We start from the raw sequence: 15,195 nt of genomic DNA, 5'->3' as shown, positions 1-15,195 counted from the left end.
TGAAAGGAATGATGTGCTCTAGAAAGAATGTCATAAGGGATAAATATGAGGGATTCAAGTCGGGAAGAGAATCATGGGCCCTGTGAGACACAGGTTAGCTTCTGAGCCGCCAGCCCACGGGCGACAGAGGAGCTCCTAGAACACGTTGGTTTGAGAGCCACGTTCTAGAGCTCCAGGAAGCTGTAGGCTTGATGAGCAGGAGGCGGGAAACATGTCATCCTTGAGCCTGAGCAGAAGGACCCACGTACAGAGCCACAGGAAGAGAGAAGGTGACCCCGGAGGCCGGCAGAGTCACGGTTAAGATATTTTCCAAACAAAAAATTGGGACAGGATTTTCGCTGCACTCTCAGCTTTAAGAAACCAGACTGGAAATGTCATTTAGAGGACAAAACTTTGGCATTTCCGCAACACGCTATGATTTACGACAACAACAGGACAGAATGCAGGCTATTTATGTGTTTGACCGTAAGAGGCTTTGGAAGGGAAAACCACACACTACTACCAGGACAAGCTAGTTGGGGAGGCCACCCATGACAGTACCTTGACCTTTAAACTGGATTCCCCACGGCTAACTTACTCAGCGATCCATTTTATCTCAAACTAAGTACTTCCTGAAGAGCAGAATGCCGATTGTCCCAGAACATTAGACAAACATCTGTCCTATCATACAATGAACTGCCGCCCGATTATCAGGGCTCCTGATAAATGCAGTCAGTGGAGATGCCCAAGGGCATCTTGTGCCAAGGGCACACCACCCCACGTTGCTGACTGTGGCCTCCAGCAGTCTACACGCTACCATCCACAGCAGCATCCCAGCTCGGCGCGGTGGAGACCTCTTACCAGCTTCTTTCTGCAGGTTCCTCTCTATGTTGGACACACAGGACGCGCAGGTCATGCCTCTGACCTGTAGAAAGCACTTCTGCGGGGCCACGGTTTCGGAGGCCTGAGGGGACTTGGACACGAGGCCGGGGTCGTGGTTTGTAGGAAGGCCCCCGGGCTGGGGAGTCGTGTCCTGCACGGACACAGGTGCACCAGCCGCCGTGTGCCCCGTGGCGCTCCCAGCACTGTGGTTCCCAGCGTGGTTGCTGGAACAGTTTTCTAGGACAGAATGTCACAAATCATTCAAATTAGAAGAATGGATAATTCTTTTTTCCGGGACAGGAGGCTCAAGCTTGACAATGTTCAGATGAAAGTTCCTGGAGAAGATAAAGGGGGGGTTGATGTTTCCATCACTGTCTCTCCCTCCGCACAACCAGACGGAGGCACTCGATTCCATACGTAGGAAAACACGCCGACACTGCAAGGACGGAATGTTCTGGGTCGACGAATGCTCTAATGAGACAGTGACCGTACCAGCAGTGATAAGAGCGCGCGAGGCACCCTGCTGAGCACATGTCTGGCCTCCTTTAACTGTTAACATAGCCCTGTGGCAAGTACCACTACCATCCCCATTTTACAGGTGAGGAAAAGAGCTACAAGAAATTAAACGCTTTGCCCCAAACCCCTCAGGCATGAAGCAGGGAATCGAGCTTCTACACCTGGCCACATCCTGGTTAACAGAGGTCCTCTCCCTCCCCATGAGAATCAAAATGCCCCAAAACACCTCTGTCGAGTCGCTGGCCCTTTTCTCGTTCTTTGTCTAGGTCCTACATACATTTTGGGCAGCTGTACCCACGGCAAACACTGGCTCCCAGTGTGTGGTTTGCTTTCTCAACCTCATCTAACGGTATTTCTTTTGATAAAAGAAACCCTTGATGTTAATGAAGCCCAACTTAGAGTCAACTAAACCAACTTCAATGGTGAGTGCTTTTTGTGCTCTATTAATAGGTGTGTCTACCGCAACACTGAAAATATTCGTGACAGTTTCTTCTAGCACCTCTGTTATTTTAAATGAACCTCCACAGTCAGGCCACTGATATACTTCAAATTAACTTCTGTGTAGGTCTGAGGTGATAGCCAAGGGTGATTTCTTTCCATCTGGACTTCCAATAGTCCAGCTCCAATAATGAAAGTTCTCCTTTCCCCACCGAGTTCCAGGGGTCAGGGAGCGGACATCTTTGGGGGCCATTACTCCACCCACCACGCATATATAGACCAATGTAACTGATCATCGACCAGATCAAGATACAGAAAATTTCATCACTCCAAAAAGTCACAGTTTTGTGATGACACAAAATGCCTTGAAGAGTATGTAGGAAAAAATTACGTCATTGGATGATGAACTCTCCTTACTTCAAAGTCCACAGCTGCAAAACACAGAAGCTCATTTTCTGGAAAGTGCTAGGACTACTTCCACTCACTTTAAGAGTGCAGTTGATGGATACTTTCAGCACCTTCGCCGAAGGCCCTCCTCCAGTGCTCCGGCCTTACAGCCCTCCGCCTTCTGCATGCAGAGACCATCACCTCACCTGGCACAGCTCTGCTCTCCCGGACTTTGTCCTTCTTCAAAATGACTCCACCCCTTGGATGTCAGCTCTTAACATTCTAGCTCCCACCCGCACCAAACCCTCCTGCACCTGTCCAGCCCCTCCTTTTTCCAGTCCATCACCACCTCCTGGATTCACTTGCCGTTCTACCCAAATATTGTTGTCAACAATTTCAGTAGTATTCGTTAGACCTCCAACACTGAGGTCTAACTCAACTAAATTCTGGGCTTCTGGAGATGGCTTTAAAAAAAAGTTTAAATAAATTAACAAAAACCCAAATAAGCCTATGCTACTGGGTCCTTTATCAACCTATGCCAACACTATGGGTGGGCGTATAAATTGATTTGACTTTCTGGAAATCTATTTGACAGTATTATCAAAAACGGTACCTCTAATTGCTTGGCACTTAGTAGGGGCATATTTGTGATGGGATGAAATAATGCTGAGACCCTGTGACCCAGCAATTATGCTTTCAGATATTTATCACAAGGAAATAATTAAGTACGTGCACAAAGGAGAAACAAATCACGTAGTCTGAAGACTGTCTTCACGGACGATTTTATTTACAGTCACAACAATCCTATCAGTATTATTTACAATGACATCCACACAAAATAGATGGGAAAAATAAAGAGGAAACGAAGTTATGGGACACCCATATGCCGGGATGCCATGCGGCCACAGAACATGGTACTGCAGACACACGGATGGACCCATAAGTTACGTTTATGATAAGTCACAGGGTGAAAAAGAGATTACAAAACTATGTATGATACAAACCTACATATTTCTAAATAAAAATGATATAGGCTCTGGGAAAAGTCCGGATGAGCACTGTGTGGATCTGCAGGGAGAGAATTCCAGACAGAGGGGACAGCGAGTACAAACCCTGAGGTGAGAACAAGCCTGGTAAGAGGAACTGAGACAGGGTTAGAAAGGTGGTGGGTGAGGGAGGGGCTTCGGGACCACCATGAGGACTCTTCCACTCACAATACAAGACGGGATGGTCCAGGAGGGTCAACAGCGCGACAGGATCGCTGTGAAAGCTGGGCGGGGACCGGGCTGGAAGGCAGGAAGCAGGGAGACCAGTTTGGAGCCCCTTCCAGGATCCAGGAGCAGAGGACGGTAGCCTGCACCAGGGTGCTGGCCTGTCTCCTCTGCCTGGCGTGCAGTCCTGCCCTTTCCTGCCTGTTCAGACCCTATCCATTCTGAAATCCTATCCACGCCCAACTCCATGGTCACCCCCTACATTGGGAGCCCCACAAGCGGGTGTTGGATTCTCTCCTTCTCTTTGGAATCCCAAGAGCATCTCACCTACACCTTCCTTGTTACAACATTTATTCTAACCTGCCTTGGATGATACGAGGGGCCTCTGTGACCTGCTTCCCTGGGAGAGTGTGAACCGCTGTGGGCGGGTGCTGGACTGCCGCTGAGCACTTCACGGCAGCTGGCACAGGGCCTGGGCCCCAGAAGACCCCCAGCACGTGCAGGGGTGAGGGAACCGTGCCCTGAAAGTGACATCACTCACTTATGAGGGTGAGAGGAACATGCTATACGTAACAGGTGAACTTTCCTCACTTTGTATTCATGTATCCCATCCAGCCATCCATCCATCCATTCAGCCATTCAAAAACTACTTACCATGCAAACAAGTGAACAAATAACAGCTGCCTTCTACAACCAGGTCTAAATGTATTTTAGCTGTCCAGTAAGGGACTGAAATTCAATGCCTGTCTCTTGCCCGTATGCTCTCAGACCCTTTCCCTCCCTCCTTCCCCCTGCTCCACTACCAAGGGGCTGACCCCTGCAAACCACTTTTCCCAGGCTCCCTTGTCAACTGGTTTCTGATTAAATTTGGCACATGGAGGTAACAAGCAGGAAACAACAGGACAGAAAGGAGGAGGACCCAAGTGTTTGCCATCTCTCCACCGGGGCCCCGGCTCCTGCCATAGCCTTACCCTTGGCCAGTTCCCACCAGGCAAGCTCAGCCCCTGGGCTCTTGTAAACTAAACACCTGCCTTCCCTCAGACCCTCCCGTCTGTGGGTGGTGGCTGTTTTCCTGTTTTCCCTCCCAGTTCCTGTTTGGTTTTTCAGCTCTGTAATCTCTCTAAAGAGTTCCCTCCATCGGCTGACCTGAGACCCTGCCTGTCCCAGCCCATTATTTCCTTTCTCCTTTGTTTCCTTTGCAAACACCTACTGTGTGCTGGGTGCTGCGGAGTCAAAGGAGAAGCAAATCACATGGTTTGAAGACTGTCCTCAAGGAGCCCCTGGTCAATCCAGAAAGGCCGACCAAATACAAATAATGCCTTTTTCGCATTTCAGTGGCTATAAAAGACAGTCACCAGCACACATGGTTTATCCTAAATTAAGACTGCCAGGTAAAATACAGGACATCCAGGTAAAATTGAATTTCAGATAAACAGTAATTTTTTAGTATGTCTCAAATATTGCACAGGACATACTAAGACTAAAACATTACTCATTGTTTAGCTGAAATTCAAACTTAACTAGGTGTCCTGTATTTTTATTTGCTAAATCTGGTTCCCTAAATACCTCTTGGGCTAAACATAATTCTCATAATTCTGGCCAATAAAAATCCCTGTTTCCTCTCCAGGTTTACGTAGTCAAGTTCAATTATTCTGCATTATGTAGTTCAAGGCAAATTTCTTTTTACTGCTGATAACTTGATTCCACTGTTTTAAGACTTTAAACCTCATACAAATATAGCAGATGGCGACTACGTACGACATGTCTTACCTTCTGAGTACAGGATTTACTGTTCCAGTTTTCCTTATTGATCTTTGTTTAAAAAAACAAAACAAAACAAATCTCCTTCCTGAAACTTGGTACAAAGGCAAAGCCCAGAATGGGGCCCAGTCACTCCACCTGACTCACCCGCTCCCCTTGGGGGTGGGTGGTGCAGGGGCCTAGGAAGGGCTCCTCAGGGGCAGGGGGAGTGAGTGGGAGTCAGCCATGGGGGCAGGACAGGGCGGCTGGCCGTGTTTCTGCCACCTCCCGTGGCTCACTGGCTCACTCCCACCCGCCCCCAGAGGGAGCCCTCCCTAGAAGCCCCCCTTCCCCCCGACAGGGCTTTCCCCCTCTCTGCTACCACATAAGCTCTCGGGGTGGGGGAAGGTACCTCGCTGCTCAGCAGCCCACAGCTCACACAGGCCTGGTGAGAGGCAGAAACACGAAAGACGCTGAGACAACTTGCCAGGCTCCCGAGTGAAGGAAATGGAGGCGAAAACAGGCAAGTGAGTGGCTGGCGGGTCAATGGGAGGGGGCCTGGGGACAGCCACCACCCTGGAAACTGTCTAGTGACGTGGCATCAAGGTATGTGGGCACCTCGTTTTGGGAAGGCTGTCAAAGCCCCGCTCTTCTCACAGCCATGGTCGGGGGTGGGTGGGAAGGGAAACCATCATCACATCCTTCCCTTCTTTCTCACTTTCAACAGAATGGGCTCCAGGTGGTGAGACCAGGGTCCTGTTGTCTTTATTATCCTGTTTTGTTTAGCAGAGAAATCTGAGCAAATGATGATGTTTCCTTTGGAGAGAGAAGGGCCAGGTGTTCCCAAAGTACTCTTTTTAAAAGGAACCCAGGGGCTTCCCTGGTGGCGCAGTGGTTAAGAATCCGCCTGCCAATGCAGGGGACACGGGTTCTAGCTCTGGTCCGGGAAGATCCCACATGCCGCGGAGCAACTAAGCCCGTGTGTCACAACTACTGAGCCTGCGCTCTAGAGCCCATGCACCACAACTAGTGAAGCCCGCTCGCCACAACTACTGAGCCCACACGCTGCAACTACTGAAGCCCTCGCACTCTAGGGCCCATGTGTTGCAACTACTGAGCCCGCGTGGTGCAACTACTGAAGCCCATGCTCCCAGAGCCTGCGCACTGCAACGAAGAGTAGCCCCCGCTCGCCGCAACTAGAGAAAGGCGGTGAGCAGCAACGAAGACCCAACACAGCCAAAAATAATAATTAAAAAAAAAAAAAAGAACACAGAATCAGTGTTCTCTTCAGAAAAGAAGCTAAAAATCCAAGGAACTTAGCATCAACCACGTACCAGCCAGGACAGAGGCCTCGAATCCCATGTCCTCCACCGCAGCTCGGAGTTCTGCTGGGTGAGTTAGAGATGGATCGTAGAGAACCGTTCCTGTCCCTTTAGCCAGAGACACTGAGATACGCTGCACTCCCTCCTTCTGGGAAAGCAGGCCCTCGATGGACTGGACGCAGGACTCGCAGGTCATGCCAGCGATGGTCAGCACTGCAGCACAGTGCACGCCGGGCACCTGGGGGCTCCTGGTGTCTGTCCCACTCCCTTCTGCTCCATCGGGTAGAGAGACTTTAAAGTTCCCAGGTGGTAGAGCCTCAATGGCCCTCTGCAGGGTCCCTGGGGAGATGCGGGAAGGGTCGTACTGGACTTGGACAGTCCTGTTCTCCAGGGACACTTGGATCCTCTGAACCCCTGGCTGCTGGCCAATATTTTCTTCGATGTTCAGGACACAAGACTTACAGTGCATTCCATCCACTCTCAGAGACAGGGGCACCCCCTGGCTCCCCGAGGTCTCTGAGTTATTGCCATTCTGGTTAATGGAAGCCGGAGGGGCCTTTGGGTGGATGCGCTGGAGCTGCCTGATGTCAATAGGTCCCAGGCTCACGGGGGCCACCTTGTTCTTGATGACGGCTTCAAACCCCATGTCGTTCACGCGGTCCCTGAGGTCTTGGGGTTGGATAAGGTAAGGCTGGTACGTGATGACGGCCTCCTGGTTGCTGAGCGACACGCGGACCCTCGCGACGCCCTGCAGCTTCCCGATCTTGCCTTCTATGGAGCTGACGCAGGACTGGCAGGTCATGCCGTCCACCCGAAGCTTGACCACAGCCTCCAGGGCGGGCGAGAACCTGGAGGACCGGGAGGCAGCCTTTCCCTCCGCCACAGTGGCCTGGAAGCCCATGTCCTCGATCTGACAGCAAACCTGAGGCAGGCTCAGGACCGAGGGCATGTACCTCACCGTGGCGCTGCCCTGCTCCAGGGAAACCTTAACGCTCACGATGCCTTTCAAACTGGACACCCTGCCCTCGATGGACTTCACACACGACTGGCAGGTCATGCCCACGATGCTGATGGTGCCAGTGGCCGCCTGAGAGGGGCGCACGCCATCCAGGCCGTCCTCGTAGCCACTGTTGTCAAAGGCAAAAGTCTGCTTCATCGTTGGCTCCCAGGCTCGAGCAGGCCAGGAAAGCTTAGGCAGGATCTAAAAGGAAGAGAAAGAACATTTTTTATCTTTAAAACTAAACGTTTTCTGAAATCTCCCAGCTTGTGTGGCACTGAGAAAATGGAAAACAATACCACTGATGTCCAAACATCCCAAGAGTATGAGAACACCAAAAGAGGGGAAGAAAGCTATAAAGACATTACTTATCCTATGAAAGGGTTCAGAGGGCTTCCTTCTAGCTCTGACTTTCTGTGATTCTGAACCCAGAAGTCAACTGCCCACCTTGGTAGAAGGCATGAAGGTTTCTGTGGGAAAGGAGCGCACGATGGGGCTGACCCGCACAGAACAAGCATGGCAGGCCTATGACAGAGGCAGAGAGCGCAGCAGCCCGCAGCAGAAGGGCCCAAGTCCCACGAGACCTCCCCGACTCCAGCTGACACCTGAAATCTCCCCACTGGACTTGGTCCTTTCAGCTTAAACTTTGGACGTCCTGCTGGAATGCAAATACACAGAATAGGCCACACCCTAACTCTGCATCTCTTTCTAGGGGTGTCCATCTCATTCTCTTAGCAGGGGTTAGACTTAACCACCATAGGGCACATGTTCCAAATGCAGACCTCCCAGCGCATGGGGCCAGACCACAGTGCCTGTGAAAAAAGGTCTCGAAGGACGCCCCTTGAGCCACGGAAGTGAGCACAGCAGTGCCAAGGGGACCAAGAGGAGTGGGAGGGGGAAAGCTGGAAGAATGGAAGTTGGGGCGCTGCCTCCGCTGAGTCCCTGCCCCGCCGGGTGCTCAGGGCCACTGTAGACATTACCTAAAAACGACATGTGCTTCATCAAATTAAACGGATTCATTTTCTTAGTGTATCACAGCTCAAGTGTAGTTTCCTGATGTCTTCTCATCAGGATGTGGCTGATGTGGCCTCAGCCATTCTATTAACAAAACTTCCCTTTTGCAGAGTCCCAGCCTCACCACTCTCTTAACTAGATATAGTTTTTATACCAGTACTATTACCTGCTTCAGACATTTGGGCACAGGCCTTTATATATGGCACCTGATAAAAAAGCATGTCACTCGACACCTACACAAGCCTACTCATCTTCAGCTGAATCTCGATTACATGGATTGATCTTCTCTGTCCCTGTGCATAAAATGCTTATCTTTCCAACTTCAGATTTTGAGCAGCTTAACAAGATGAAAGTTTAAATAACTTTTAAAACAGACTATAAATATTCATTTGTATATCCGCAGAGGAAATCACAAGCTAGTTTGGGATTAATAATTATAAGGAATTTAAAAAAATACTTTAAACTAGAGAAAAAGGGATAATTAAGTAATTTATGAGCTAGTAACTCAAAAATTTGTTGGATTCAAAAAACATACTGAAATTACCTATGGTGTAAATATAGAAATGTATATGATAAGGATGACATGGCATAACAGTATTAACGGACGACTGGGTAGACACCTGGGAAACCTATTTGGAAAAATATAAATTTGGAATCTATATATCAGAAGACATTTCAGACAGATCAAAGATGAAGATGTAAAAAGCAAAATAATAAAAATACTAGATGAAAACATAGGAGAATATCTATTATAATCTCAGAGTGGGGAAAGCCTAAATATGACAAAACAAAAGCAAGAAAATCCAGAAGCTATAAAATAAAAGTTTGGTATATCTAACCACAATAAGAGGAAAACAAATTGTTCAAACCAAGGCAGAAGATAAACCGAGAGAAAAAAAGACTTGCTTTCGCCTTAAGCAAATTAAGAGCTAATTCCTTTAATATATAAAGAGCTCCTTCGAAAAAGAAAAAGGCCGACATTCCAACAGAAAAAAGAAGGCAGTTCATCAAAAAGGAAATGCAAATGGCTTCTCAATATATGAAAAGCAACATTAAAGGAGAAATATAACATTCCAACCTCACATGTGAGGTTGACATGGTCTTCACCATTCAAGTTGGCACCCACTGACTCATTCCCCAGGGTTAGTGGGAATGTTACCTCTTGGGAGGGCAACTTGGCAATATCTATTAAAATAACAAATTCACATATTCTTTGACCCAGTGACTCTCTAAGAATTTAGGCAATAAATATATTTGTTTGCATGTAAAAGGAAGCATGCAACAAAGATATTAGATGCTACAACAGATTGAAAACAACATAAATGTCCATCAATAGAGGCTGATAAATTACTGCACAAATGTACAATGGAATACTATCTAGCTCTTAAAAAGAATGAGGCAACTCTATAAACAGTGAAATAGACTGGTATCTAATATATAGTTCAGTGAAAAAAGCAAGGCACAGAATATACAGTGCATCTAGGAACTTCCCTGGTGGTCCAGTGGTAAAGAATTCGTTTTACAATGCAGGGGACTAGGGTTCGATCCCTGGTCAGGGAACTAAGATCCCACATGCCACGGGGCAACTAAGCCCATGCACCACAACTACTGAGCTTGTGTGCCTCAACTAGAGCCTGTGAGCTGCAAACTACAGAGCCCACGCACCCTGGAGCCTGCGCGCCACAACCAGAGAAGAGAAAACCTGCATGCCGCAACTAGAGAGAAGCCCATGCACCACAATGAAAGATCCTGCACGCCTCAACGAAGATCCTGCGTGCTGCAACCAAGACCCAAAACAGCCAAAAATAAATTAAATAAATAAATAATAAATAAATCTTTTACAAGAAAAAAGAATATATAGTGCATCTAGTATTTCAGTTATCTGCTGCTCAAGACAAACCAAACTTAGTGGCTTATGAGGATGGCATTTTATATCCCTACTGCTCAAGATAATTCTGTAAGTAGATATTCTTATCACCATTTTACTGCTGAAACAGACTCAGAGGTTCATCCGAGGTTATTTAAATAATGGAGCTGGGATCTAAATCCAGCCCAAAGTCCAGCAGGCTTTCTATTTTTTTAAAAGAAATTTGAAGGTTACTTTTTCTTTTTAGCCATGTTAATTATGGGAAGAGACTACAATGCTGAAAAGCAAAATGAAGAAAACAGAAAAACAGCCACATACTACTATAGGGGAGCAGAATTTACCACCCTAAAATACATCTCTTTGGCATACTGTCTTAAGCGAGTTATTTTCTGGTAAACAGCAGACACTGAAAGGGCTCTGAAAACCAAGTAGGAATTGCCTTTTTGTAAGAAACACTTATATTTGTAGGGGAAATCTCCATTTGTAGGGGTATCTCCCGCTCTGTCCCTGGAAGAGGAGGCTGACCAAATCTCTAGAAATTCGATTTATCAATGGAGAAGGAAATGACTGAAATGTGTACCACAATCACCCTTGTTTACTGTGCTTTTCCTGGTAACTTCCCCTAACTGACTCTCCCCACTCTCAACATCCTCTTCTGTCTTTGGCTGAGAATAGCATTTAAGGTGTGGGCTTCGGTCACCTTGGTGAGTTAATTTTTCTTGGTCTCTCCCATGTATTCATGTTATTAAACTTATGTTTGACTTTCTCCTGTTAATCTCCTGTTAATCTGTCTCTTGTCAACATCATTCTTAGACCAGCCAGAAGAACCCAGAAAGGTAAGAGGAAAATGTCTTCCTCCCCAACACTACCTATCAGGTAACAACAGGCTACATCCAGGTGAGTGAGCACAGCATGGAGGTGAGGGTGTGGCTAAGATCACTGGTCGGCCTGGGTCTGGGCCTGGCCTGCAACCCTTAGTATCTGTTCTATTCTCTTTTTTTCTTTTTTTTAAATTTAATTTATTTTTGGCTGCGTTGGGTCTTCGTTGCTGTGCCCGGGCTTTCTCTAGTTGCGGCGAGCGGGGGCTACTCTTCGTTGTGGCACACGGGCTTCTCATTGCGGTGGCTTCTCTTGTTGCAGATCACGGGCTCTAGGCACACGGGCTTCAGTAGTTGTGGCTCGTGGGCTCTAGAGCGCAGGCTCAGTAGTTGTGGCGCACGGGCTTAATTGCTCCGCGGCATGTGGGATCTTCCCGGACCAGGGATCGAACCCATGACAGGTGGATTTTTAACCACTGTGCCACCAGGGAAGTCCCTCTGCTCTATTCGTATCTGAGAATTCTCTGGGCATCGGAGATTCGGGGGGAAGAAGGTTCAGAAGTGACTGACTCAAGAAAAGATCCCACCCAAACCACACCAGGCAAATGGATGTTGGTCTCTAAGACCCCAAAAGACCTCCACTGAAGAAGAATCAATGTACCCATGTTAAACCTGTATGTACATAGATTTAAGCGAATACATACTTAGGTATTAATACATAAAATTGAGGTTATCTACGGGTGAGTTATGACGTTCTGATTTTTCACTATCTGTATATACTTTCCAATTGGGAAAACCTGAATGAAAAAACAGACAAGTACTACTTTTTTTGTGTGTGTGTGTGGTACGCGGGCCTCTCACTGCTGTGGCCTCTCCCGTTGTAGAGCACAGGCTCCGCACACACAGGCTCAGCGGCCATGGCTCACGGGCCCCGCCGTTCCACGGCATGTGGGATCTTCCCAGACCGGGGCACGAACCTGCGGCCCCTGCATCGGCAGGCGGACTCCCAACCACTGCGCCACCAGGGAAGCCCAAGTACTACTTTTATACCAGAAAACAAATGTGGTTTTTCGGTTTCTCTAAGGCAAGGAAGAAAATGTTTTGTTAAACCACACCGACATAAGCAGTGATAACATTATCACTGTGATAAAGATGACAGCAATGATGAACAGATGACATATTTCTACATGGCTTTATCCTCTAAAGAACATTTTCACATCTGTGTGTTTAAATATCGGCACTTCCGATTTGTGGTGAACTTCTTGAAGGGATGTCTGACAGTCTTGGGTGGGAGTTCCAGCCTTGTCTGAGCAAATCCAAGCCTCAGGTTTCTTAGGTGTGAAAGGAGGTAACAATAACGCCCACCCCAGTTCTGCAGGGAGGTCTGAATGCTCAGAGGACTTAAAAGGCTAACATCATAAATGTTTGAAAATGACTGACTATGAAGACAAGCATGGCCTCATTCGATCTTCAAAAGCGGTCCAGGGAAGTAGGCAGGGAACTTGTTATTCTCCACCGTTTTACTGATAAGAACTAATCATTAAAACTCGTGTACATGTTCCCCCACGCCCACCTCAACCCCTTCAAACTGTCCTTTAACACTGGCTCACAAACATCCAGAAAGAACTTCCAGTGAGAATTATTTACAGTTTGTCTACGGAAAAAACAAGCCAAAACTCAGGCATTAGTTCAAACACCGAAGAGGGCGCACAGTGTGCCTGGACTGTGTGGGCTCCAGCCTGACCTCTGGCCGCAGGGCCACCCCCAGCCCTGCTGTTCACTGTGCACTTTCTGGGAAATTCCACACAAATGACCATTTACTGCCTGTTTCTTTCTCTTGACCACGATGAGGAAAAATATAAACCCTTACTGAAAAACTGAATGCACTGTACCATTATTTGCCCAGGAGAAAAAAAGAGAATAAAATTAACAACAAATAAAATTAACAAACCTCAACACATACAGACAACATAGCTTGTTTTCCGCGTACAAAAAATATATAAAATTTAGAAATTCACAAACTCTAAGACCTCTCCAAGAAGCACTTCCCAATAGAACCTCAGAAACCCCGTTCACAATCTCACTCCACACAGCTTCACTATCAGCTGTTCCAGAGAATTCCGTTGCTTTTAACTTACACCTATTGTAACAATTATTATTGTAACAATTATTTGTTGTTAATATAATTGTAACAATTATTCCATCAGACATTTAACAATTAATGGCATTTTTTTCTGCTTCAGAATCTTCTCTGATAACACTCTATATTTCAAGCCTCTCCCAAACAAAGAAATTTTAAATAGCAGGCCTGTCACTAGCAAGCAACTGTCATTATCTTAGAACACTTTTTTACATTTGAATGAAATAGTCTGAGTGAGAACCATAAGGTCATTTCCCTAGTCATTTCCCAGAATGATGGTAAGATCATGATATAAAAGACCTACGTTAGATATACGCAATGTTATGACTGGTTAGAAAAAAAATATCACACAAACAATGTTAAGTTAATTCGGGTATTTATATTATGTGATGGAAGTCAACGAACTTAGGATTATTCTTCTTGTTAATTATTATTATTGATAAATTGCATATGGTCATCAGATTTGATGAAATAATGCCATTATTTTATCACCAAGAAATGTATACTATAATGGCTAATGAAGGTGGTGGTTTCTACCTAGAATTATAGGTATGACCAGCTGTACAGAAAACAAATATTCCTTTGAAAGACTTAGGTATAAGCTTAATATTTATAATTTATGCTAATCTATAAATGCACGATAGGAACTTGCTACTTAAAATAATCCTCAGAAAAAGAAATGTAAGTGGTTGATAAACCTTTCAAAAATAATAATAATAATATATGGTCAATTAATATTTGATAAGGGAGCCAAGAATACTTAACAGAGAACAGGCAGTCTTTTCAATAAGTGGTGCTGGGAAACTGGGTATTCACATGTAGAATGAAAGAACGAAATTGGGACCCTGTCTTACACCACTCACAAAGATTAACTCTAACGGGTTAGAGACTTACGTGCAATACGAGAAGAAAACATAGGGAAAAAAGCTCCTTGACGTGGCTCTTAGCAATGATTTTTTGGATATGATATGGAAAGCGCAAGCAGCCAAACAAAAAATAAACAGGTGGAACTACATCAAACTAAAAAGCTTCTACACAGCAAAAGAAACAATCCACAAAATTAAAAGATGGCCTACAGAATGGAATAAAATATTTGCAAACCATATCTCTGATAAAGGGTTAATGTTCAAAATACATAAAGAATTCATACAACTGGGCTTCCCTGGTGATGCAGTGGTTAAGAGTCTGCCTGTCAGTGCAGGGGACACGGGTTTGAGCACTGGTCCGAGAAGATCCCACAAGCTGTGGAGCAACTAAGCCCATGTGCCACAACTACTGAGCCTGTGCTCTAGAGCCAGTGAGCCACAACTACTGAGCCCACATGCCACAAGTACTGAAGCCCACACACCTAGGGCCCATGCTCCGCAACAAGAGAAGCCACCGCAATGAGAAGCCCGCGCACTGCAACGAAGAGTAGCCCCCGCTGGCCGCAACTAGAGAAAGCCCGCATGCGGCAATGAAGACCAAACACAGCCAAAAATAGATAAATAAAATAATTTAAATAAAGAATTCATAGAACTCAATAGCAAAAAAAATTAATCCAATTAAAAATTGGAAGAGGAACTGAATAGACATTTTTCCAAAGACATACAAATAGCCAATAGATGCATGTAAAGGTGATAAACATCACCAATCATCAGAGAAATGCAAATCAAAACCACAATGAGATATGACTTCATACCTGTTAGAATGGTTATCATCAAAAAGGCAAGAGATACCACCATATGACCCAGCAATTCCACTACTGTGCATATACCCCGAGAAAACCATGATTCAAAAAGAGTCATGTACCACAATGTTCATTGCAGCTCTATTTACAATAGCCAGGACATGGAAGCAACCTAAGTGTGCATCGACAGATGAATGAATAAAGAAGATGTGGCA

At 46.1% G+C, this 15,195-nt stretch overlaps 1 protein-coding gene across 1 annotated transcript in view; it reads right to left on the bottom strand.

Moving 5' to 3' along the window:
* The window catches only part of ATP7B (ATPase copper transporting beta), a 75,815-nt gene that overhangs the window by 31,427 nt on the left and 29,193 nt on the right, over positions 1 to 15,195 (bottom strand). Inside the window, 2 exon segments of the mRNA XM_060080299.1 lie at positions 841 to 1,098; positions 6,488 to 7,676. Coding sequence (XP_059936282.1) covers positions 841 to 1,098; positions 6,488 to 7,676 — 1,447 coding nt within the window.

Source organism: Mesoplodon densirostris, chromosome 17 (assembly GCF_025265405.1).
Source record: "Mesoplodon densirostris isolate mMesDen1 chromosome 17, mMesDen1 primary haplotype, whole genome shotgun sequence".
Taxonomy (NCBI): Eukaryota; Metazoa; Chordata; class Mammalia; order Artiodactyla; family Ziphiidae; genus Mesoplodon; species Mesoplodon densirostris.
The sequence above is the reverse complement of the archived record's forward strand: the minus strand, read 5'-3'. Positions and strand labels throughout refer to the sequence as shown.